This window comes from Erithacus rubecula (genome assembly GCF_903797595.1).
Source record: "Erithacus rubecula genome assembly, chromosome: 16".
Lineage (NCBI taxonomy): Eukaryota > Metazoa > Chordata > Aves > Passeriformes > Muscicapidae > Erithacus > Erithacus rubecula.
The window spans coordinates 15687927-15714328 of NC_136668.1; the positions used below are offsets into that span (position 1 = coordinate 15687927).

Here is a 26402-nt window from a genome sequence, read left to right on the forward strand (position 1 = left end):
CTGTTTTTAACACGCTGCAGCAGCTCTCAATTATGGAGGTACAAAATACCAGGGAAGATTTCCTCTGAGAGAAAATTCATCCAAAATAGCACCACCAAACAGTAGAGACTGCTTCACCCCATCCCTCCCTTCCCAAACCAGTCAGCTCTGCCTCGTGAACACCCCTCTGTCCTCAAGCTCTATCATTAATATATTATATTATATCTGAATTAATTATATATACATATATTATATATTAATATATTATGCATTCATCTATAATAGTATATAATATATTAATATATCTTATATATTATATATAAGATATTATATCTGAATTAATTATATATACAGTGCACATAATTAACACATTAATATAAAAAAAAGGACTATCTAGTGAAGAGACAAATACAATGATTATTAAGATGAATGTTTCAGGATTGCACTGCTCTTTTAGGTTGGTTGAAACATTTCTTTACAGGGAAAGAACTTTTTTTTTAACAGTAAAAATAGCTCCAAAAAATAGTAAAACCAGCTTTTTAATTTAGTGTATCTTTTACAAAGCCAAAACACAAGAATCAATATTTAAACGCTGAACAGGACACATCCATATTTTTGAAAGAAGACACCCAAGAGGTTGAATTTTGGCAGTTTTTTTTAATGGTGTCAATCAGGAAAACATCTATTCTTGCATCTTCTCGATGGTCTCCTCCTTGTACTTGCCCTTCTCCTTGCCCACCTGGCGGGACTTGGCCTTGCGCTCCAAGATCTTCTTGCGGTCCTTGTCCAGCTTCAGCCTGGTGATCACCACCTGGGAGGGCACAAGCACTTCAGGCTGCCTGGCCACAGAAAAGGGCAGCAAGCAATGGCAAATCCACCTGGAGCACAGCACTGAGCTGATCCCACCACCAAAGGCACCTGCAGGGATGGGGCAGCCATAGCACCTTCTGCCTCACCACCTTTCCAGGCAAGAATTTATTCAATGATTTCTGTTCCTGCCTCCTCAAATTGGCAAATTGCTGTGTTGGGATTATTGAAAGCACTACTTGGAAAATTGTAGGAATAATCAAATGCTAGAAATCCCTTCTAAGCACACTTTCTCCTTAGTTCCTTGTGCATTTAGGTCTCTCTTAACTGTAATTCCCACCTCTTTGCCCAGGAGAGGTACAAACTGTTCACACAGCCCACTGCAAGTCTGTAACAAAACATTCCTCTGCTCTCTGCATTAATATCCAGAATCTTTATGCAAAGCTTTATTCTAGTTCCCAATGAATGAAAATTTTCAGAGTAAAGAACCAGCAGAAAATTCAGTTTCTCTCCCTGCTGTTCAGCACACAGATACAGGCACTGGCTCCACCACAATGTCACCTTGTCAGTCAGATGTTGTTGCTGCACACAAGTTATGATGTTTTGGAATAATTCTGCCCTCCCTCTGCTGAACACACCAACCATTTACACCAGAAAACCTGTTAAAACTGGATTTTTTCCACCAACACCTCCATCTTTGTGCCCACATGGCAAGGCTGAAGCAGACTGAATTCATCTGCTTCAAACCAGGTTTTGGCAAGTTCTTGTGTTTAGTTTGAAATGTTTCCTGTTATGATCTAAACAGGCTTTGCCTAAATACCAGCTCTAAATACCTCAGGCTAAACTCAGATTCAGAAGTGTCCATGTCACAACTGCCTGCAAGAACAATCACAATTCTGAGCATCTCTTTAAGCCTCTCCAACATCCATCCTCCTCATCCAGTGCAAGGGGCACATAGCAAAGACAAAGGATTGTTTTAAGTGATCAATTTTGTGCTTTGAAAGCATTAATCTCTTCAAAGAAGTATTTTAGGAAGATTCCAAAGCCTGTAGTGACTTTCCACTCCCAGAAACAGTGAGGACTTCTTGGTTTCAACTCACATCTCTGCTTGTAACACCCTAACATTTCCCTGAGGCAGCATCTCCATTCCTTATTCACACAATGCTTTGGGTTAGAGGGAACATAAAGATCATCTTGATCTGGGCAAGGACAGCTTTCACTATCCCAAGTGGCTCCAAGCCCTGTCCAACCTGGCCTTGGGGACTTCCAGGGATCCAGGGCAGCCACAGCTGCTCTGGGCACCCTGTGCTAGGGAACAATTCCTTCCCAACATCCCATCCAACCCTGCTCTGTCAGTTGAAGCCATTCCCCCTGGTCCTATCAATCATTCCTTGTAATGTCTCTCTCCATCTCTCCTGCAGCTCCTTCAGGCCCTGCAAGGCCACAACTGTGTCACCCCAAAGTTTCTCCCGTGCAGGTGAACAATCTCAGCTCTCCCAGCAGAGCTGCTCCATCCCTCTGCCCATCCTGGAGCCTCCTCTGGGCTCTCCCAGCAGCTCCAGCTCCTGCTGTGCTGGGGCAGCTCTGCAGGTGGGGTCTCACCTGAGGGGACACAGGGACACAATCCCAGCCCCTTTCCTGCTGCCCCCTGGGGCAGGAGCAGCTCTTGGCCACCAGCACCCCCAGATCCTTCTCCCAGGGCTGCTCCATCCGCTGATCCCAGGGTTGCTCTCATCCAGGTGCATTCCCAGCAGTTGGTAACCAGTCCTACCCACCCCCAGCTGTGCCCCAGCTGTGCCCCAGGTGTGCCCCAGGTGCCCTGTACCTTGCTGGGGTGGATGCCCACGTGCACGGTGGTGCCGTTGGCCTTCTCGCGCTGCACGCGCTCGATGTAGATCACGTATTTCTTCCTGTACACCTGCACCACCTTCCCGATCTGCTGCCCCTTGTAGTGTCCCCGCACCACCTGCAGGGAGCCAGCACACTGAGACACGCCCCAGAGCCCCTGGACAGCCACCCCTCCTACCCACCAGCAGGGATGAGACCCCAGCTCTGCTCCTTGCACACACAGCCCACAGAGCCACCAGTGGCCTGACAATTTCAGCATGAATAACATGGAACGTACATGGAGCTCTGTAGCTTTGCAGTTAGGTTTCAATTTTTAAGTTTTTACCCTAAATTTTCACCAATCATTTGTGTTTTATATAAAAAAGTCACTTAGCTTGGGCTCATTTCTAACCCAATCTTTCAAATACCACAGGTAGCAGACAGTCCTTTGTGCTTTATGTTTAAATTTTGTAATTCAGAACGATTACCAACGAAGTGCAGCAGAATTGCCAGCACACTTGTGTTCCTGGTGTCATCCCTGTCACTGAAGTAAATTTAAGGAACACTTAACATCCCAAGGCATGACTTGATTAACTTAGATTATTTCTGCCATGCTGAGGGCAAAGCACCAGCACCATTACGAGTTTGTCTCATCCATCCCTTTTACAAAGGGATGAAAACAGCATCCCAGAACCAGCCAGCTGAGAAAACACTTCCAAGATCATCAAACCCAAATTATGACCCACCCCAGAGCAGCGAGTGCCACATCCAGAGATGAGCACTCCAACCCTCCCAGGGCACTTCCAACGCCTTTCCACGGAGGAATTGCTGCTGGCAGCTGCCCGGGAGAGGCCGGGGAGAGGCAGAGCAGCTCAGCACGGGGCAGTACCTGCACCTCGTCGTCCTTGCGGATGGGCATGGAGCGCACGTTGTATTTCTGCCGCAGCTCCTTGGACAGCGGCGAGGACATGATTTTCCTGCGGATGTGCGAGGGGGCATTGAAATGCCTTTTGCGGTTCTTGCTGCGGTCCGAGGTCACAAAGGGGTTGAACTTCATTTTGGCTGCACGCGAAAGAAAATAATCCAACGAGTTGGAGAGGTGCTCACAGCTTGCCGCGGTAAAAAAAAGCAATTTTAACTCTTTGAAATCAACAAACTCTGATATCCCGGGCTCTAATAAAGGCTGAACTGGCAGTGACTGACACACATCAGAGCATTCCTCCAACCCAAATATGCCCGTTCCCAGCACTCGGGACACTCGGATCCTGCCCCGCAGCCACGCTGCTCTCATTTATACCCATTTATAAAAATGTCTATTTTGGGCTGGCAGAGAGAAGAGGCACCGCTCCGGCACCTCCAATAACGCTCCTCACCACAGTATATTGATAAACACCTGAAAATCCCTGATACTTCTGGCCTCTCCTAAATGTTAATAACTGCCTGCTAGGGCACGGCTGATGCTGTTAGCAAAGAATAAATTAAACCAAGGGAAATTAAATTAAAGGCTGTTTTTGCTCAACTCCCCGACTTTAAAGTGCACACACGCTGGCGCTTTCCACGCGGGCTGGCCTGCGTTAAGTCAATAACGCTTTAGGAAAGCACAGACTGCAGGAGGCCGAGCTCCCCCCGCGGCCCGAGCTCTCCCCGCCCCGCAGCTCCGGGCGGGTCCCCGGCCACCCGAGCCCCTCCCGCTGCCTCGCGGAGCCCCCGCCGGCCGGAGGAGCCCCCGATGGCCCCGGATGGCTCCGGATGGCGGCTCCCGGTGCCTCACCCGCTGCCGCCGCTGCGCCGCCCGCCCGGAAGAGGAGCCAGCAGCGCTTCTGCTTCCGCTTCCGGCTGCAGCGCCGCCTCTGCAGAGCAGCGCCCCCTGGCGGGCGGAGGGCAGCGCTGCAGCGGGGACGGAGCGGGGAGAGCGGGGAGAGCGGGATAGAGCGGGATAGAGCGGGATAGACCCGGGATAGAGCCGGGATAGAGCGGGATAGAGCCGGGATAGAGCGGGATAGAGCCGGGATAGAGCCGGGATAGAGCGGGATAGACCCGGGATAGAGCCGGGATAGAGCGGGATAGAGCGGGATAGAGCCGGGATAGAGCCGGGATAGAGCGGGATAGAGCGGGATAGAGCGGGATAGAGCGGGATAGACCCGGGATAGACCCGGGATAGAGCGGGATAGAGCGGGATAGAGCGGGATAGAGCGGGATAGAGCGGGATAGACCCGGGATAGACCCGGGATAGAGCGGGATAGAGCCGGGATAGAGCGGGATAGACCCGGGATAGACCCGGGATAGAGCGGGATAGAGCGGGATAGAGCGGGATAGACCCGGGACAGAGCCGGGATAGAGCGGGATAGAGCGGGATAGAGCGGGATAGAGAGGGATAGAGCGGGATAGAGCGGGATAGAGCGGGATAGAGCCGGGATAGAGCGGGATAGAGCGGGATAGAGCGGGATAGAGAGGGATAGAGCGGGATAGAGCGGGATAGAGCGGGATAGACCCGGGACAGAGCCGGGATAGAGCGGGATAGAGCGGGATAGAGCGGGATAGAGCGGGATAGAGCCGGGATAGAGCCGGGATAGAGCGGGATAGAGCCGGGATAGAGCCGGGATAGAGCGGGATAGAGCGGGATAGAGCCGGGATAGAGCCGGGATAGAGCGGGATAGAGCCGGGATAGAGCCGGGATAGAGCCGGGATAGAGCGGGATAGAGCCGGGATAGAGCCGGGATAGAGCCGGGATAGAGCCGGGATAGAGCGGGATAGAGCCGGGATAGAGCCGGGATAGAGCCGGGATAGAGCGGGATAGAGCGGGATAGAGCCGGGACAGACCGGACAGAGCCGGGATAGAGCGGGATAGAGCCGGGATAGACGCGGGATAGAGCCGGATAGAGCGGGATAGACCCGGGATAGACCCGGATAGAACCGGGATAGAGCTGGATAGAGCTGGATAGATCCGGGACAGAGCGTGATAGAGCGGGATAGATCCGGATAGAGCCGGATAGAGCGGGATAGAGTCTGGATAGATCCGGGATAGAGAGGGACAGAGCGGGATAGACCCGGTATAGACCCTGGTAGATCCCGTATAGAGCCGGGATAAATAGCGGGATAGAGACGGGAGGAGCGAGATAGACTGGGACAGAGCGGGATAAGCCGGATAGAGCCGGGATAAGCGGGATAGACCTGGTACAGAGCGGGATAGAGCCGGGATAGGGGAGCCGGATAGCGCGGGTATCGACTGGGACAGAGCGTGATTAGATCCGGGATCGAGCCGGGATAGAGCGGGATAGAGCCGGGATATAACGGGGATAGACCCGGGACACTGCTCCCAGGGGACACCAGTGACACCATTCCCGTGTCCCCCAGCCCCTGGGACACCAGTGACACCACTCCAATGTCCCCCAGCCCCAGGGACACCAGTGACACCACTCCAATGTCCCCCAGCCCCAGGGACACCAGTGACACCATTCCCATGTCCCTGCTCCTGTGTCACTGTCACCTGCATCCCTGCCCCCATAACCCAGCTCACAAACCACTTCCATTTCATTTTTTCATTTCCATTTCCATTTCAGGTAGATGTTGCCCTAGTAGATACTTTCAGGACTCAGATTAATTTATTGTCAATTAAAATTAGTAGAAATTAACCAGTTAATTGGCTGAGATACAGCTTGGTTTGGTTTGGGTTTTTATAAAGATAGGCTGGGAAAGTTTGGGACTGAGTTGCAGCAGGCTGGGATTTGGACAAACACCTTCCCCAGAGCTTTTATTTCTCATTTATTGAGTAAGGACTTTCAGCAGCACCCCAGCACTGGTGGAAATGTGAGTTCCAACCACTGGAACAGGCAGATCTCTTCCTGCACAAAGATCTTGTGCAGCCCACACCAACATAAAGGGAATTTGTTTCTGAAGATGGTGCAGATATCCTGAGCACAAACACCCTGTGGTGAAACCCTTTACTGTTTAATAATTGCCTCAGACACTTATTTCTGAATAGTTATGAAGCAAGGCTAAGTGGATATTAAAGGAGGAGGGGGACAAAAATGGGATTATTTCATACACCAAGGAGCACAATGCAAGCCAAAGCCAGCACAATCCACTCACCTTTCCCTACAAAAAGGGAGGGTGGGACACTTGGTGCTGTACAAAACTGAGCACTCCATGTCCAGACATGACTCAGGGCTGATTACAAAAGAGCCTCCTGCTAACTTTCACCACAGTGACCTGGCTCCCAGTGATTTCACTGTGTGATAACACTCAGCTCATTGAAATCACAATTAAAAACCAAAGAATAAAAACCCCTTTAGATTGATTTTGCAACAAGAAGCCAATCGAAACATGTAAGAGTTTTATTTTTAATTATTATGGAACTAAAAAGGCTAATAGTTTATTAACATAAGGTTGCAAATTAAAAAAGACAAATGCCAGAACTCCTTTAACAGTCTCCACTGTAGAAATGTAAAAGACTTGTGCTTTAAACATTGCTGTACCACACACAGCAGGGCTGCTCCTCCTCCCTGCCCCTCTCTGACATCCCTAAACTGCAAATTCCAACAACTCTTGGAAAGCAGAGACTCATCCCAGCCATTCCCAGCCCCAGCTGCCCGTGTGTCACACAGAGAAAGAACATTACATGAGAAATATTCAGGAATTGGTGGCAGACAGGGCCACCCACACTGCAGATCTCGTTTTTTACAGCGCACATAAATGCAAATATTTGAGAGATCAGATCAAACATTCACAGATGCATCTCTCCTGGATGTTTGTACCCCATTTCCATTTGGTTTTCTTTTAAAAATCTTCTTTAGCAGTCCAGATACTGCCTAGAATACAGCTAATAACTTTCCCTACAGCTAGAAGTTTTTAACTCCACCATTGCAAAGCATCCTATGCCTCAAGTTCTCACTGTAGGGTGGAGTCTGGAGTCACAGAGAATAATTAAAAATGGGAATTTCAAATATTTCCTACAGGGATGTCTTTTTTGGAAACTTCTATGAAAAGATTGACTTGAAAGGGCAAAGTCAGAACCGTAAAACTGAGGGTTTCCTTCTGCTCTGACTCGAAATTCTTTTGTTTGCAAGGATGTTTAAAAGCACAACTAAGCACTCAAAGGTTTAGAATGGTTTAGAGAACCAAGGTACAGATTGTTTCTCCTGCCAGAACTTGAGTGCAACTTGGTTTCCACATCTTGCCAAAAAAAAGAAAAAAAAAAAAAAAAAAGAAGAAAAAAAAAAGTGATTTATTACCATATTGCAGGGGATATTTTGGCAGAGAGAACAGGCATGCTGAAGTGTTTATTTAAAAAAAAAAAACAAAAAAAACAAACCAAACCAAAACAACCCAAACAAACCAATTTCACTGGTCTGGTTTAGAGAATTGGCCTGGACTGCACAGGAGGCAGTTTCACAAAAACAGGGAATGGGCAGAAGGATGGGAATAACACACCAGGGGACACAAAGAATCTGCAACCACCTTTGTTTGTGCCAAAGAAATTGTACCAGAGGAGACATTTCAGAAAATGAACTGTACTGCAAAGATCTCCCCTTGCTCAGCTCAGGAGGAGGATGCACTAAATAAATCTCAGTTTAAGGAAGATGCTAAAATATTAAAAATCTCATTGTAGTAATCAACTGTTCCCAAGCTGTCAGCAAAGACTCACCAAATGCAAAAAAAAAAAAAAAAAAAAACCCAAAAAAAAACCCCCCAGGGTATTTTAGCTGTGAATTTCACAATGGATTAGAGGAAATCCTTCAGCCAGCAGGAGAAGCAATTGCTGTGGAAAATCCCACATCACAGGGATCCACTCACAGGCACAGACACACACCCCAAATGAACACAAGCATCTCATTTTCAAGTTCATTTTTGTAAAATGGGAGAAAAAAATAAAGTAAAAAAAATCTATCCATACATGAATGGGTACAGGAAGTTACACAATCCAGTTTACACCTAAAATTAAGAGCAATCAGTCCAGAGTAAGAACAGGCAAAAATTCCAAAACTGTCCCAAATCACTCCAGGGCAGAGCATGGCAGGGGGAGAGCAGCTGGCTGCTGCTTTTTGGTGGGTGGATAAAACTGGCTACACTTTCCCTGCTTCCAAAGCAATGGGACAATTTCAACAGACAATCAGGAATTCTTTTGAAATGCATCTGACTCTAACAATAACACTGAATATTCAACTATTCATATCATCACAGCATAAAGTTTGGATATTTTGCCTCCAGGAAAAGGCAATGGATATCATCCAAGAGAAACCCTGCACCCATCTTAGAATTAACAGCACTGAGTTCAAGAATTTTATATATATTTTTTTAAAATCCATCCTGAAAGACTTAAAATTTGTGTATCCTCAGCTCAGGCATTCACAAGGCATGAGGAGACTGTCACTACTCAAGGAACAATTGATGAGGCTCTGGAAAATGCACTGATGGAGATTTGGTCTCATTTCATGACACCATGACATGCAAGACACCCCTGGCAGGAGTTTTCCCCTCACACCTCCATTTTTTTGGAGGCTGCAGAAGGCAAGGCTTGAAGGAATGGGCAGGGAAGCTCAGGTACCATTTTAAGGGATCAAACAAAACTCCCAGCAAGGGTCAGCCTGTGGGAATGCTGCCCTGTGTACCTGTGGGAGAACAGTGTCAGTGCAGGGCTCAGAAAAGATGCCTGACTGAGTTTGAAAGGAAAAGGGAGGCACCTTAAACCCTGAAAAGTCAGAATTCCTGTGTTTGCAAGGTGTATTGAATATACACACACAAAGCAAGAGAGGAAGCTGTGCTCATCCACCCAGAAGGCTGCACCATTTTTCTGAGCACAGAGAATATAAAATTCTTTTCCAAAACAACAACAATAACAATAAAGCAGAAGTGCAGAATCCAGACTTTTGGGTGGTCTGTGTTTAGAAACAGAAGAAATAAAAGCTAATGCTGTAAAGACAACTATTCCCTTTCAAAGCAAAGGCCACATAAAACTGTGATGCTCAGTTTGGTTTTTACTTCATGCCACCTGTAAACAAAAGACTGGATATTCAGTTACTGGGAAGAAATGAAGCCACTTTTACATCCAGAGTAAAAGAAATGCCCTCCACTGCTGGGCTCACAGTTTGCCCAGGTAAAGGTAGGGAAGGCTTCCTCTTCTCCTTTTTTCACTTCTTTAGAAAGGTTGTATCTGAACAACTGAGCTTTCAACAGAAGCATAAAACATTTCTTGCCATGTTATTTCTGCCCTCTGTCTCAGGTTTGCTGTGGGGACTAACACTTTCCATTCCTCACCAACAGATACATCACCTTTTTGGCACCACGGGTGGAATTTCTTCCTCATGTGTCATTTTGCCCTATACAAAAGTCGATTGTCTGATCATGCAAATCCTACAGAACTCCAAAAAGTGCCACAAGACAGTTCAGCTCTTTGCCATCTACTCCCTAGCTTGTACACTGCCATAGGAACCTCCCAGAGCACAGACTGCCATCCTTACTTACATCTGACATGGCATTTCAACCTCTCTTTCTGGGGGCAGGGAATCAAAATCCACACCCTGATTCCACTGACTTTTCCCTCTCAGAGCTCTGAAATGCATGGAGATTTCTTTGATTTGTTGAAGACATCTTCACTGAACTGCCTGATTAGAGAAAAACATACTGATTCAATCAAATAGAAAATAAAGACAAAAACAGGTAGTGGTAGATTTGTCAATCTTTGCTCCTGTCCTTGGAGTTGAGGGTAGAATTTCATTGCTACTGCATTTTGCCCAGCTGGATCTTCTTCCAGGCCTCTGATGCTGTGAAAATGCAGGAGTCCAGGATGCCAGCAACAGTAAATGTTCCTCCAATGATGGCACATATCTGGAATTGCAGAGAGAAGAGACAGGTTTGTCATCAATGAGAGAAACTTTTACACAGCTGAAGCTGGAGGAGGGATCCTGCTGCTGGGGTATTTTCTGGAAGCACAGTAAGAACTGGGTAAGAGCACTGGGGATGGAATTACATGATGATCATTCATAAAAACCATTCCCTACAGTGGAATAAATTAGTGCTGAATTCCTCACAGCCTGAGCCCAGCACAAATCCCAGCTCCCAGGCACAAACACTGCTCCTTTCTGGGCTAAACTCCACCTAACTCAGCTTTCCAGAAGCTCTGTGTTGCTCACATCTTCCTACTGCTGTTTTCTGTTAGAAACACCAGAGTGTTGGAGTGTTTTCCCCATTTCACAAGATAATCATTTACAAACAGGCAAAAGACACTGGAAGAGCATGTGAAGGGCAGTGAGTAAGGGAGAAACTCAGCTCCCAGTGACAGCACAGCTCTGCCTAACACTTTCCATGACAAGGGCTGCTTAACTCTTTGTGGGACAGAGTTTTCCACACAAGATGTGGATCTTGGGTTGAATTAAAACACAAAAACAAGGTAAGGGAAAAAAATTAATCTCCTGATTAGCCTACTTCACTTCTCAAGTGCTACAAAAATACAGAAATATTCTGTGTATTCTGTCAAATCAGAGTCCTTGTGGAAATAGCATCACAGAATTATTTAGGCTGGAGAAGACCAACAATACAAAATATTTCCCTGCTACAGTGGCTCACTGCTTTGGGATTACTCTCTCCTTCAGCTCCTAGCTCATAACAAATCCCCTTTTTCCTTTGTCAGGAGATAAGCTCCATATCTTGTTCCTCTTCTCACAACCTGGTGTTGTTATTCTGAGAACCAGCTCATCCTACACAGTGTAAAACCCCAAATTAAAAGAGCATCACAGTTAAAAATGTGGGAGGTAGGAAATGAGAGCTGTGTAATGAGACCATGGCTGTAACATTTTTAGGGCATGTTGTGGTGTATCACACTCCCTGCTGGCACCCTGGGACTTTCTTCCCCTCCTGTGGTGTTTGACTTCTGCCTCCCCACCAGGTGGGTTGTATGAAGCCAGTCTTGAGCATAACTCAGATGTTTTTGTGTCAAAAATAGTGTGGCAGCAGGAGCAGGGCAGGGACTGTCCCCTGTGCTGGCACTGCTGAGGTGACACTGGGAGTGCTGGGTCCAGTTCTGGATCCTCAATTTGGGAAGGACAGGGAGGGGCTGGAGCTGGGAAGGGGCTGAGGGAGCTGGAAAGGGGCTCAGGAGGAGAAAAGGAGGCTCAGGGGGAATTTCTGGCTCTGCACAACTCCCTGACAGGAGGGGACAGCCAGGGGGGAATTTGGGATCTGCTCCAGGAACAGGGACAGGAAGAGAGGGAATGGCTCAGGGTGGGCAGGGCAAACTCAGGGTGGACAGCAGCAGGAATTTCCCCATGGAAAGGGAGCTCAGGGATTGGAACTGCCCAGGGAGATTTGGATCCCCATCCCTAGAGTGTCCAAGGAAGAGCTGGAGGTGGCACTCAGTGCTCTGGGATGGGACAGGGTGGGGATGGGGCACAGCTGTGACTCCATGGCCCTGGGGGTCTTTTCCAACCTAAACAGTTCTATGATAAAATAGAATTTTATAAAACTGCAACACAGCTGGCCCAGAAGGGAACTGGTGCCACCCTGCCATGTCTCTTCTCCCACACAGCACCCCATGGGCAAAGCCAGAGACAAAAAAAATAATGTAAGAGCAGCAGCAGCAGCACTGGGGGAAGGAACAAACAGCTCATTAATGGTGGGCGAAGGCAGTGAGAGCCACAGCTCCTTTCCATGGGTATTTACAACCCAGAGATGATATTTAGTGAGCTCAGGGAGCTGCAGGAAATGTGCCTTTTGCAGGACACTCAGCATTCCAGCAGATCAAGGCTGCTAAAACCAGAGCAGCTGCCTGAGGCAAAGTCAGGAATTTTAGGGGACAAAAAGCTCCAGCTCCTGCCCCTGTGGCCCCTCCCTGCTGTCCCTCAGGGCAGGACACAGGGTGAGTTCCCAGGGGAAATGCCCACCATGGAGCTGGGTTATGTCAGCTCAGAGCTCAGCTGACAGGAGATGTCACACCACAAACACAAACCCCATCCAACAGCCAGATCCTGCATCACACAGCAGGAAAATCTGACTTCAGAGCAGCAGACAAGGGGCTGGGGAATAGAGAAAAAAATATAAATTCATCTGCAGAGCTGTGTAGTGCTGAGTGGGGATGAGTCACACACACCTGGCACTGGCTCAGGGCCTCCTGCACACACAGCTTTGAGTCCTGGTGATGAAAAAAGGGCTTGGAGTCCTGGTGAGCAGTGCTGGGCTCCAGCTCAGCTGGGAGCTGCACCAGTGCTCCTTCACCATCACAGCTCTAATACAGACAGGCAGGCAGCAGGCACCTCTGTAGATTTAATTATAAATTACTGGCAGTGATCTGCCTTTAGCTCCATGGTCTGCTTGACTCAGGCCCAGCCATGAAAGGATGAAGGGAAAGTGAGACAGAAGTGGAATAATCCCAGCAGTGAGTGGAATAATCCCTCATCCTCTGGGCATGAGGAATGCACCTGGAACAGGTGATCACAGCACAGTGGGATGCAGGCTCATGCCTAAACAGGAGTGCATGCATAGCAGGGGCAAGGCTGCAAGCAAGGTGACAGAAAGGTGTCACATACATGACTGAGCTCCTCTGGGATGTCCAAAAGTCTGAAAATTGCTTTTGAAGTCATAGGGGACCAGTAGGATCCTCAGGCAATTCCTAGTAAAGTAAACTGCAGAATCCCACCTAGAGATTTTCAGCACATCTTGCAGAACAGGGTCTTGGGTATAAAAATGCCACAGGACTGAATCTGTGACACCAGTCAGGACCAGCTCCCTTGGCAAAAAAACTACTCTGCCTGCAACCACTCTGCTCCAGCTCCCACCTTCCATTATTTCCAGTCCAGTTTTTTTTTCATACCTAAAGGCCAGATGAGTCCTCTCATACCAGGAAAAAAAAATTCTTTCAATTATGAATGCTTCATCAGAACTTTGCTCTTCTGCCTGTTCTCCCCTCCCAGCCCCTACATTGATCTCATAAAACTTTCAGCTTGGCCACTTACAGGAACTCATGGATTTTCAGCAGTGAAACTTTTCCCCTTGCTCCATAACCTCAACCAGGAGGTCTTGAATGGCTTCTCTTTTGAGGGATGAGTTGATTTTAAGCAGTGCAGCTTGACAGGCAAAAAAATCTGTGTTTAACATTCTGCCAAGTGTCTGTGGTTAACTCCAGGATCTCTGGCAAACTCATGGAACAGTGACAGTGGCAGCACTGACCCACAAGTAATGTAAAATCCTTTTTAGTACTGAACTTTTTCAAGCATGACAAGTCAAAAGAACCAGAAGCTGATGCTAAAGCAAAGCCTTTGCCCAGGAAGCACCTCTCACATGGTACAGAAAATGAAGATAATTCTTCACACCACAGAGATCTAAGGAGCAGGCATGAGTTAGAATGGGGACAGAGGATCTGGGAATGCTGCTCTTGGCACAGCTGAAGTTTTGGAGGGCAAAGTCATGAGTGACAAGGAGCATCAGATAACCTTGGCAGCAGCAGGAGATGCCTTTGGCTCTCTGCTGAACAGCCAACACCCCTCTCCCATGGGATCACCCCTCAGTGTGCCCTTCCCTCCAGCACTGACCCTCTAAAGCCTCTCTGAGATCCCCAGGACCATCCCCTCCATCCCAGGAATAATTTAAATTTACAGAGAGCCACAGGGGAGCCCAAGTGAGCAGTGAAGGAGCCCCTGTCCCAGAGCCTGTCTGGTGGTTTTTCAGCTCAACAGCTGCTGCCCAGAACAAGCTGCTGCTCTCCACAGCCAGGCAGTGACTGCACAGCCCCAGCCCAACCCCTGCTGGCCCTCAGCCCAGTGCTGGCCATCACTAACTGGTCTCCAGAGCAACTGTGATGCAAAAGGCCATGCTGGAGATACAGGAAGGGGCTAAAGAACAGCTCATGCCATGCAAACAGGGCAGGGCTGGAGCTGCTGTGATCCTCTGCAGGGCTGCTCCCCCTTCCAGGCTGCTCAGGAATTTGTGCTGCAGAGCCAAGGCTGCCCTCCTGTGCAGCAATCCTGGCCCAAAGGACACCCAGAGCAGCTCCCCAGGCCAGGCAGCCCAGACTGAGAGCCTGGAGCAAGGCTCTGCCTCACACCTGAGTGTGTCACACCTGGGTGACATCCTGACACAGCCCCAAGAGCAAGGACATTCCACTGGAGTAGCCCCCAGTGTGCTGCCTGACACCACAGCCACTTACAAGACAAACAAAGCAGCCAAAAATCAGCTGCAAAACTCTCCTTAAGCAGCTCAGCTGCCAGAAAGTGCCTGGCTACCTTTAAAGAGAGAACAGGGCAAAATTCACCCAGGGAGGAATATGGTGTGTGGAGAGAACTGTTGCTTTGGGGAAGAGGAGAAAATGAAATTCCTATTTAATGAAAATTAATCAACCTTTCAATCTTTTCAGAAATAGAAGTGGAAGCACTGTTCTGGTTTTGGATTTTCAGTAGGAAACACACATTTCAGTTTTTGAGGTTATGGGATACAAACTCAAATGAAATACAAACCCAAAAATGTCACTGTGGCAACCAGGGAGGGAATTCTCTTCTGTGGTCCCTTATGTCAACTCAGAAGCAGGGTACCACTCAAAAAAGATGCTTTTTATAGGCATATAATGGCAGATCAGCAGTGAATCAATGCTGATAATAAAATTAAATAATCATCCCAGCTATCAAATCATTTCCCATGGAAACACCTCCACACCTTCACCCCCAACTAGATGTGTAAGAAACCTCTGGGAACATAATTTTAGGGAAAGAAGCAGAGGCAGGATGAGATGCCAAGTCATGAAATGCTGATGTTTGACCTTTTTTAGGATTATGTTCTGAAGCCAAGCAGACGTGCTAAGGAGAGAAAGTCTTTCACCACGACATTTAGATTTTATTTCAAGCCCCCTTATCTGCTTATTTCTGTATTCTAGAGGTCACTGTCTAAAGTTCAGTGAAGGGAACTTGCTGTTTATCAGAAGCTGCAAAACCCAAATCTTGAAGTGCAACTCTGCCACACTGTTTATGCAACTTCTAATTAAAACAGTCAAACAGTTCAAAAATCAGAATTTGAGGTTTTCACTCCAGCTAATTTATCAACTGCTTCACATTCCACCATGCCTCACTGGCACAGCTCACTGCAGCTTCAATTTTAAGCCAACTCCCTGGAGACTTTTTTTTTTTTTTAAAAGTTCTGGAGGATCTTTAAATAGCTCTTTGCATAATGAGTAGTTTGGCCAGCACAGCTTTGTTCTGGATGCTGAGATCAGGACTGCAGGATGCTCTCTGGACAGATCCAAACATAACTGGTCAAGAAAACACCTCTGGAATTTGATAATGCAGCTCTTCTCCACTTCTACCCAGGAGTAAATGCCTGGAACTGGCATTTCCATATTAAGCCAAGCAGCAGCACTGAGTAAAACTCAGTGTAAAAAAAAACAAAAAAAATTCAGTGTCTTGTAGAAGAGAAAAGTGGCTGCTGGTAAAAATCTCCACTGGCAGTTTTCTTCCTGTTTATTGTAAAAATCACCCAAATACCAGCAGGTAACAAGGACAGGCAGCTCTGTGTCATCTAAGAGTTCTCCTTCCTTCACTTGAACAAAGGAAAACCCTCTAGGTGAGACCAGGATGACTTTGGGTGGAAAAGGGTGGGGAGGCCCTGGACAGGGTGCCCAGAGCAGCTGTGGATCCCTGGCAGTGCCCAAGGCCAGGCTGGACACAGCTTGGAGCACCCTGGACAGTGGAAGGTGTCCTTGCCATGGCAGGGGGTGGAATGGGATGAGCTTTAAGGTTTTTCCAATCCAAACCACACCAGATTCTCTGCACATTTGATCTCATCATTACTGAGCAGTTTACTGCAGTTTTCCTGCTCACCACATCAGCTTTACTTCCAAGCTTCTGCCATCCTGCCTGGACAGAGCCTGGCACTTCTGGAACAGATGAAGTTCCCTTCTTTTTGTGCCCAGATATTAAATCAAGTTGTCAGAATCAGTCACCTCACACCTCACACCTCCCCAGGGATGTGCTGCTGTATCTCCCACACTTGACAATGCTCTGAGACACAAACTCAACTCCTCTGGACAAGAAAGGCTCAGGAGAGACACAACAGGCAGGGTGCAGTAAGCTGGAACTCCTTCCTGGCTATTTACTGTGTTAGTCTCTAAGGAGGAGCTAGGCACTGCATAGGATAAACAAAGGTTCAAAAGAAGCTCCTTGCTGAGGAGGATCCCAGATAACAGTCTCTTCTAGGGAAGGGTCAAGGAGGGGAATTTGGCTCTCTGCCAATAGGATAGGGACAGGAGGGAAGGGTTAAAGCATTCCTTAACCTGGAGCAGGGGAGGGGCACTCACTGAGGTGACAAACCTGTACAGGGCTGGATCCAAGGGAGGGGGCACTCACCAGGTGACAAACCTGTACAAGGTGGGCTCCAAGGGCAGGGGGCACTCACCAGGTGACAAACCTGTACAAGGTGGGTTCCAAGGGCAGGGGAGGGGCACTCACCAGGTGACAAACCTGTACAGGGGTGGGTTCCAAGGGCAGGGGAGGGGCACTCACCAGGTGACAAACCTGTACAGGGGTGGGTTCCAAGGGCAGGGGAGGGGCACTCACCAGGTGATAAACCTGTACAAGGTGGGTTCTAAGGGCAGGGGAGGGGCACTCACCAGGTGATAAACCTGTACAAGGTGGGTTCCAAGGGGAGGGGCACTCACCGAGGTGATGAACCTGTACAGGGGCTGCCTCCTCTCTGTGTACTTGACTGTGATGGGGCTCAGGTCGTAGCGGAACCAGATGGCCGGGATGATGCGGCCAGTGTGGCTGTAGGCCACGTACTCCTGGGGCAGAGAAAGAGAAAAATGGCACCAAATGTGAGCAGCCTCATCCCAGAGAGGGTCTGCCACAACACTGCCCCTGTGGGTATGGCACTCACCCTGCTGTTTTGTACCACTGAGCAGAGGGGAAGGAGCAAACAGGGAATTCCTGCTCACCTCCCATCATTGTAACAGCAAAAGCATCTCCTTCCAGCCTGAGCATGTGGACAGAGTGATGGTGATTACTCCCACTTTCATGCAGAGTTACAGGACTAAACACAAAGGCTCTCATTGATTCTGCATCCTAGATCTGCTCTATTTAACTACAAACAGTCAAAGGTGAAGTTTTGGTTCTGTAAATCACATGTATGTCTGTATTTTGTATATAAATCATTGCCCAAACAAATGGAACTTAAGTTTGTAAGAGCCTGAAAATCCTTCCTTGTCCTTGCATTCCTCTGTCAGACCCCTCCCCACTGAGACCAGCAATGGGAATGCTTTGTCCTCTTAGTATGAATCATCTGGAACCACGTTCAAACCATGTTAAAAACTCCTGCTGAGAGCTAGAATGAAACTGCATGCAGAAAAATAATGGCAAAAGTTCAGAAAATATTGGCAAAAGTACAAAAAAATATCCCAAGCTGCTTTGGGAGAGACATCTTCCAGATTTCCAGTGACAATTTCCATTTGTTTCCTCACAGGTCCAGGGCCACAGGACAGCACCAAGCAGGACACACTGCCCAGTACCAACACCAACACCAGCTTTGAGACTGAAGTCACATCTTCTTCAGATAATATTTTCAGTTTTCAAGGATCAAGACATTCAGAGGGTGAAGAAAAATCTAAGGAAAGCAGGGTGGGGACCCAGCAGCCCAAGGAGAGCCCAGTGTGGCACAAACTGTCTCTGCACACAGCTGCTCTTCCCTCAGCTCTGGGACAAGCTGCCAGCTCAGATCTCCTCTCCTGGTTCAATTCTCCTCCACAAAGAGGCAAAGACAGCCTCAGATACTTCAGAAAGATGAAAAATGAACAAGCAACAGGATGCTCATGACACAAAAAAAAAAATTAATTTTGCTCTCTGTGTGCTAGTGAACAGCATTTCTCTTCTATCACTTATATAAATCTCAGATTTTCTGATTTTTAGGTGGTTCAGCCCATGATAACAAAAGAAGCAGAACTCTTCAGTCATGTCATTTGCAGAGCTTTTACTGGAGTTCTGCAGCTCACTTTGGGACAGTGGTTATGTGGGAAGTGAGGAAGCAGAGGAGCTGAGAGAGGAGACAGAGTTTACCCTCCAGACTCTGCCCATCCCAGCCCCTCTCTGCCAGGCTCTTCCAGTGCTTTCCCTTTCCCACTTTATTCCCATTTCCCTTCCCCACTGCTCAGTGTGGGAGTAAAGGACTGAAGCACCATGAGAAGAAAGCCCAGAGGCAGCAGTGCTTCTCAACACCTCATTTTTGACAGAACTGACCTCATTTTTTCCTTCCTCTCCCCTTCTCCCCACCAGCAATCCTGCCCTAATGAGTCAGACTTGGCTGAATGCCCCAATTTGCAGCCAAGCTCACAGAAGTGTCAAAAGCTCCTGCTGTCTATTTTCCAAATTACTTTCAGAACTCCTGTCACAGGAGTCTTATCAGAACAGCAGTTGTGACACTAAGCAGAACAAATACATTGTAATCTGAACAGAGGGAGATGTCCAAGTCCCTGGGACACACCAAACAAGCAAACCCAAAAGTCACTTGTCAGGAACATTAATCTGAGAAATAGTCAAGGAAAGTGTGTGCTTAACTATCAGTTAGGGCAAACTAGAAGTAATTAGATATTACAAACAGATTTTGGACTTTCATTTAGCACCTGAATGGCAAATAATTTTCAACTGGAAGATGCTTTCTACCTTAAAAAGCAAATAAGTTCTTTTTTTTTCTTTAAAAAAATTCAATACACTGAACTATTAAAATGCTGGATGTGGCACTCAGTGCTCTGGGCTGGGTGACAAGGTGGGAATTGGTCACTGAGAGGATTTGGTGATCTTGGATCTTTTTCAAAATAATGGATTCTGTGATAATTCACTATCATAGAGCAGGGACTGTGAAGTACTCAAACAGCACATATTTGCTGCTACAATTGATTGGCTCAATGTCTGAAATCAACATTTGTAAAAAACAGAAAACTCTGCTGATTGATTTGTCTCATCCATCCATCCATCCATCCATCCATCCATCCATCACTGCTTTGTTACTGAAACCAGGTGTCAGAGATGTTTTGTGTGTCCAGCTGGATTACAGCTCCCCTTCAGATACATCTTGACAGGCACAACAGGAGCTCCTGCAGCCTGTAAACACCTCCCACACAATTCACAGAAATCCACATTGGCTAAACTGACAGGTGAGGAAAAAAAAAACACCTTCCCCAGGAACTAAAACAACACCTGCTTTGACAAAAACCTCAAAATGCCAAACGCCAGCTCTGCAGAGCTTCAGTTCCTCCTTCTCCCAGCAGAGGCTACTGCTCACCTACAAACACAGAGAGGAGCAGGAGGGGAGGGAAGGAGCTGAGCATCCCCTGGGATGCAGAGGAGCCTCCTGGAGGAGCAGCTGCCCCTTTACCTTGTTTGCCACCGTGTACTGGTAGGAGTAGCGCTGCTTGCCGCTCATGTCCTCGTACACCGTGGGCACAATCTTCAGGATGTAGTCGTGAGAGGCCAGGGCTGTGCTCAGGGAAGGAAAGGGAAGGACAAGTCAGCACTGAGAGCAAGGGGCCAGCCCACTGAACACTTCCAAAAAGAGTCACACAAAAGGGTGTCACCCTCCTCGTCTCAGTGACAAACGCCACATCCCGTATTTCTGCCCTTTGTGCAGAACTCTGTAGGTGCTTGGGGACACCAGAAGCCACCCACCACTTCTGTAGGACCACAACCCACCCAAGGTTTGGGTTATCAGAACCTTCCTAAATGCCTGCAACTATAAATGGTAACACTTTCATCATCACCACAAACAGCCTGGTTAAATCAGGAACTGGCTGAGGTTAGGGCTGCAGCCCACTGAGATCATTTTGACAAAAAAACCCTGAGGTATCACAACCTGTGTACTTCCATTTCTTTCTTGTTTGCTCAACTTCCTTCTCCTAACTATTTTTTTTTCATTATTTAAATGGCTCAGTTCAGGTTTTATGTCTGCTAAAACAGTTCTAAAACAGAATTCTAAATGACATCTCTGCAGGATCCTGTAGTCAAGTGTAACATAATGATATTTGGCTCCTAGAGGTAAAAAAAAAAAAAACATCAAGCCACATCTGTACAGCTTCAGGAAGAGCCACAGAAATTTTGTTCCAAGTAATGGACAGGATTGATGTCCTGGAGGAGCCTGAACATTTGAGAGACAACTCTCTGCACTGAATTGTAACATTGATTTTTTCTTTTTGTGCTGGTCATAAAGAAGGGCCATGAAAATGTCCCTCGTGCCATCCACAGAGTAGAAATTCAAAGGTAATTTGCAGCACAAGTACAAGAAAAATTTCTGGTGGAAGTAACAGCAGCAAAGGGACACTACAGGAACAGGACATGGATAAAAAATTCCATAAGGACTGCAAAGAACCTTTAGGGCTAAGCCTTTTCTGTAGCACTGGAGGAAATGGAAATGTCAGCCAGCAATGGCTGGATCATTTTGGCTAAAGAGGCAAATGGAAGAGTCCTGGCTGCTGCAGGAATGGCCCTGCAGAGGGGGCTGAGAGCTGCAATCCCCAGCAATACCCACGGTTTGAGCTGAGCTTGTCTGCTCCCTCCAAGGCATTGAATGCTCCGTGAACATTGTGGACCTGCAAAGCAAAAAGGAGGATGAAGAAACTCTGCTCTGACTTGATTCTCTTGACCTTTGCTTCCCTACCCTTTAACCAGGGGATCAGCCTGATTCAACCTTCCCAAAAAAAACAAAGCCTCAACCCAGTAAAAAATGACCCCAAATATCTTTCAGTGACCATCATCACAGTGGTTGGTTCCAAGTGAAAGAGCTGATTTCACAACATCTTACAAGATGAAACTCCAAAACCACTCCAAAGCTGAAGGAATTGCAGTTGGAAGAGGCCAGTTGTGAAATTTTCACTGTGAGGTATTTCTTAAGAGCTTTGCAGAGTTAACTGTGAAATTAATTTATCAGGGAAATAAATGGGAGTCACACTGGGGTTAAAACTCAGGAGTTCTCTAAAGGTGTTTCATGTCAGAGCAGCTGGGTCTGTACAACTCATCAGCCTGGAGATGGGAAGGACAAACCCCACACTGACATCCCTGCAGCTCTTCCTGCAGCTGATTTCAGAGCTCTGAGGAGCTTTGCCCAGAAAGGATTTCCATGCCTTGCACACACTGTGACCTGGAGTGTGTCTCCAGCAGCAGAACCAGCCATGTGTGAGCTCTCCAGGCAGCAGCTGTAGGTCAGAGGTTGTGCTGCTCACAAAGAGAGGACAAGGAACTCCACAACCCAGAAATTCCTGACCTTAACTCGGGGAAGAAGAGTTTGGAAGGAGGATCTGGCCATGGGTGTGACAGTTTCACCTCAGCAATAGGGCACTGCCATCTTCCAGACCCTCTCAACAACTGACAGCACATGGATCTGTCTCATCCCAGTGGACATTTCCCTATTCCCAACCCTACTGAGAGGATGATGGAGGAAGCAGCAAGTGAACCAGTTTTGCTCAACAGAAAGAAAATCCTGGAGAGACAAAACCATCAGCAAGTTCAACTGGAAGGTGCTGGGAAGAGGAGAAGAGCAAAAGCAACAGCTGATCCTGCTGCAGGGATCAGCTTTGCTCTGCTGGAATTTCACACAACCACCACCATTCCCAAACTACATCTGCAGGCTGTGCTCATTCTTTACTCACTAAAGGGCATAAGAAGAAAAAGAAGCCCCTGGAATGGGCTACAGTGTTATTCTCCATTCTTGACACAGCTAAGAAGTCTCTTAAGGAATATCTGGGCCAGAGACTTTGAGATCCAATTCAAACTTTTGGTAGATTTTTCCCTTATGTAGACAAGACCAAAACTAAAACCAGTGACTTTCTACCTCCAGCTGTCAGGTAACCCAGTAAGGAGAGAGATGTACAAATAGGAGATGTTGCATTTTTAATTATAATCTCTACTGAGTTCTACATTATGGTGTTAAATAATCCTGGTTTTAACCTTGCCAGGAGAGGTGTCTGCCCCTGATAGTAAAAATGCATCATCTCCTGCTTTCCTCATCTCTCTCCTTACTGGGTTACCTGACATGCAGGAACTCACTGAATGAGTTATAATTCTGCAGTTTTAAATTCTGATCTCATCTAAACGAGGGAAAAATCTACAGGAAGTCTGCCACTATTGTGCACCAAATACTGATGAAGACTCAAAGCTCATTCAGTGCCAGATGATATTTAAACTTCTGCTTCAAAGGGACTGGTTTTTCTGGAGAACACAGCCTGTCCCTCAGTGGATCACTGTGGCAGAGTCAGTAACAACCCACAAACTCCCAGCACAAGTGAACGAGGAGCTCCTCATCCTCTTTAAGGAATAGAAGCTTTTATTACATCAAAGCAGCTGGAGACAACCTGAAATATTCAAAGGTGCACCAAGGCAGATTTCAAGCTCTCCACACTCATGGCTCTCACTGTTTGCTGAGTCGAGGTAGCACCTGTCTGGTGAACACATCCTTCTTTAATTTGTGCTGCTGAAGTGCCTGCAGCACCTGCAGCACCCAGACCATGAGCAGTTACCCTGAACTCTGAAAACTCAGCTGAGCTTGTCTGAATCAAGAGCCAGCTCCACGATTGCCAGACAGGTTTCTCACCACAAGAACTGAAGAACACTTGCTGCTTGTCTCCCCAGGCTCCTCCTTCATGCTGATTCACACTCCAGCTGCCTTGCTCCAGGATTCCATGGTACAACAATGGGAATGTTCCCTCACAGCTCCTCTTTCCCACGCAGGCTGCACAACTCCCTATTAACACTCACCTAGTATTTTTCATAATCTCAGTGTGCTTTACAGACACTAAGCCAAGCTTATTTATACACTAATATTTCCTGGTTCCCACACAAGATAATTCCTAAAAGAAGCCGGGAGCAGAATCAGAGCACTACAAAGCAACGCTTAGACTTGTTAGCATGAAAAAGGCTTTTGGAAGTGGGTGTACAAGGAGCAGACTAATGAGATGTCTGTGCTGAGGAGAGAAGATTACAGAGAGACTATGGGTAAGCAATGTTTAGGGTGAGTCTCAAGCTGGGTGTGCACATGTGGAACTCCCACCTGTGAGGCCAGCTCCTTGGAAGTAGGCTAGAGAAGTGCTGTAATCTGTCCTTATTGAGAAATCAGGTAATGTTACATAACAGGCAGCACCTGGTGAAACTCTATCCACTGGGCAAGTGCATGCATTCAGCTTCTTCCCAGCAGGGAATTGGCAGTGCTAAGTCTAACTTGTGTTTCACAGAACAGATTTGACTAATAGGTGTCTGCTGTACAAGTACAGTGAGGTGAATTAAGAGGAGCTTGACTGCTGCTGGGGTGAACACAGTAGCGAGCACACATCTTCCCTGAGTGCATCACTGCTCCTCCACAAGGACAGAAAGGTTTGGTTGCTGTGTTCATGCTAAAAACAGGATTTTGCTGAGCCACAAACCCTCATTTCTAACTCCCTGCAGAAGACAGCCATGGAGTTTTCCAGCTTTGGATAAAACCAGCACAGTTGTTGTGTGACACTGCTCCTGCCCCAACTGGCGGCAGCTGTGAACTCTTCCAGACTTGAGCTTACATTGCAGAAACACACAGTCCTTCCATAAAACCAAAGTGTCTGGCATTAAACCACTCTCACTGCATTCCCCTAGAGCCAGGGAATTCTCAGACTCACCTGTAACTTGTCCCCAAATGAGAGCTTGTGGATGACGTGAGTCATGTCGGGGTTCTGGGGCTGCGCCGTCGCGCTGTGCGTCGACACATGGAAGTTGCCAGGGACCTAAAATTAGCCAAGACAGGGAAGACAGGATTTCACATTTTATCCCTCAAGGCATTGCCAGGCTCTGTGGTGTGACATGGGAATGAATGCCTGGATCCATCCAGGAAGGTGGAAGGATCTGTGAAACCTTCCTGCACATGACCAACACCACCACACTGCTGATGCTCCTCAGCAGGAGATGGTGAGTGGGTCACTCCCAGCTCCAGGGATTCCCAGCACTTAAGGCTATGTCTTTCATCCCTACTAAAATAAAATTCTCATCTCTCTTGCTCAATGTCTTACTCCCACATCTGGCATTTGCAAAGGGGCCCACTGCAGCACAGCAGCCCAGGAAGCTGGGGATGGATTTCTCTTCTGGTACCAGTCATGAGCAACTTGACCTTTGAGATTGTGTGCAAGAATGAATTTTATATAATGAGAAAATCCACCACCAAACCCATGTGGGCATCCCATGCAAACTAACCTAGAACTTCCCCTTCTCCACCTGGCAGGAGCCAGCAGGAGCCTTTCCTTTTAATTTTTTTAATGTAAGGAAACACAAAAAAACGAAAAACACAAGTTTCAGTTCCAAGACACAAAATGAGCCCTCTGATGGCACCACTCTGCATGCACACACTTTCCAGGTCACTAGCCCTGAAGTCTTTCAGCAGATACAGCTCCAACACTGTCACAGAGGGTGCAAGGATATTTTCCTATTGAGAAATGAAGCAAGACTGGATCAATGTGGCACAGCCCAAGGCAGGAGTGGGAGGGTGGTTATACAACTGGTGCCCAGTGTGCTCTCTGCAGACACCCCAGCAGCAGGGCCATGGGAGGCCACATGCCCACTCCATGTGCTTTCAGGAAAGCTGATTTAATGACTTGAGGAGCAGCAGTGCACTCCTGGGAACACTTTCAGGTGTGGACAGCAGCTGTGTCATAAACAAGCTGAGCAATCAGGGCGTCAGGCCCTGCAGCAAGCACACACACCATCATTGTCACACACTGTCACCTTGTCCTCCCTCAGCAGCTGGGACAGCAACACCCAAGTGCAAGCCTTGCTCAAGTTCCCAAGCCTGGCCAGGTCCCACTCCAGCTCCCAATTCCTGCCAAGACTCTGCAGATTTCCAGGTCACACACAAGAGATTCAGGTTTCCAGAGCCAGAAGTCCTGGTCAGCTCCCCTCCCTGTGACAGCTGTCCCAGCCACTAAATGAGACACAAATCAGTGGAGGAAGCTCCTCACTGCACATTCTGCACTGCACTCTGGAGCTGCTTTGGTGAGCAGGACACACCACACCCAGCAGACAAACCCCCAGGTATCTCAGCTCTGTGCTCTGGGGTTGTTCTACTTTTCCAGAAGCCCTTTCCCAGTTTTGTGGACTACCAGCTGCCAGCAATCCTGGTGGCTTGGAGATGAGGAAAAATCCCTCTTTTTAAATCCCTGCTCCTTTCCATGCCACAGAATCACCAAGAGGTTCTGTCTGTTATTTTTAGATGTGCTTTAACATGACCTGGGAGGAAAAGAAGGAAGTAGGATTCTGTAGCCTGTGGTACACAAGAGGAGTGAATAAAGGGTGTGCCCTTCTTAGGACATCAGTGGGTCCCACCAGTGCCTCCCCCACCCCAGCAAGTCATCTCCAGCATTACATAGCCAGATTATTCAATCTTGAACACACCCATCCCAAAGAGGAGCCTCCTCCAGGCCTGGATTTTCATTCCTTGAGACAGAAGCAGAGCATCCCCATCAAGCATGTGCTGGGCCTCGTGCTGTATTCCAACACCCCAGCACAGAGCCCTGGCACCCTGCAGCAGGGAACATTCCTGTCATTCTGCAGCTGCCAGAACAAAGCAGAGCTGGGATGCAGCCCTTGCCAAAGACCTCTGCACACTGAGTCACGTTTTGGAGGTGCAGGAGCTGTGAGGAGTAAACACAGCAGCCCTTTGGCATCTGTAGGGGTTTCACACATCCCCTGAACATGGGGCTGCTGCACAGAGCTGCTCTCCCAGTTCAGCAATTCTGTCCCCATTACCTGTTCAGCAATTCTGTCCCCATTACCTGCTCTGGAGAGTGAAGAAAAGCCCCCACACATTCTCTGTGGGTCTGGCCATGT

The 26402-nt window shown here is 47.7% G+C and overlaps 2 protein-coding genes across 2 annotated transcripts in view; both read right to left on the minus strand.

Annotated features, from left to right (window-relative positions):
* Positions 1-616: 616 nt before the first annotated feature.
* RPL26L1 (ribosomal protein L26 like 1) lies at positions 617-4539 on the minus strand. Its single transcript, XM_079320129.1, has 4 exons — positions 4385-4539; positions 3503-3675; positions 2612-2752; positions 617-790 (listed from the first exon to the last, which is right to left on the minus strand). Exons 2-4 carry the CDS (start codon positions 3668-3670, stop codon positions 662-664), a joined length of 438 nt encoding a protein of 145 aa, XP_079176255.1. The 5' UTR covers positions 3671-3675; positions 4385-4539; the 3' UTR covers positions 617-661.
* Positions 4540-6929: 2390 nt separating this feature from the next.
* Positions 6930-26402, minus strand: part of ERGIC1 (endoplasmic reticulum-golgi intermediate compartment 1) — a 56971-nt gene continuing 37498 nt past the window's right edge. Inside the window, exons 6-10 of the mRNA XM_079320005.1 lie at positions 24206-24310; positions 21094-21154; positions 19948-20048; positions 17243-17365; positions 6930-10437 (exon numbers count right to left, since the gene is read on the minus strand). Of these exons, the coding sequence (XP_079176131.1) occupies positions 10330-10437; positions 17243-17365; positions 19948-20048; positions 21094-21154; positions 24206-24310 (498 nt within the window). The 3' untranslated portion in view covers positions 6930-10329. The remainder of the gene's footprint in view (positions 10438-17242; positions 17366-19947; positions 20049-21093; positions 21155-24205; positions 24311-26402) is intronic.

Bases quoted from the DNA above. Each gene is read 5' to 3' on its own strand.
- RPL26L1 (XM_079320129.1), bottom strand. From the start codon at position 3,670: ATGAAGTTCAACCCCTTTGTGACCTCGGACCGCAGCAAGAACCGCAAA. The intron at 2,753-3,502 runs GTACTGCCCCGT...GGCTCCCTGCAG, and splicing joins GCAAGGACGACGAGGTGCAG to GTGGTGCGGGGACACTACAA. The intron at 791-2,611 runs GTACAGGGCACC...GTGCCCTCCCAG, and splicing joins TGGGCATCCACCCCAGCAAG to GTGGTGATCACCAGGCTGAA.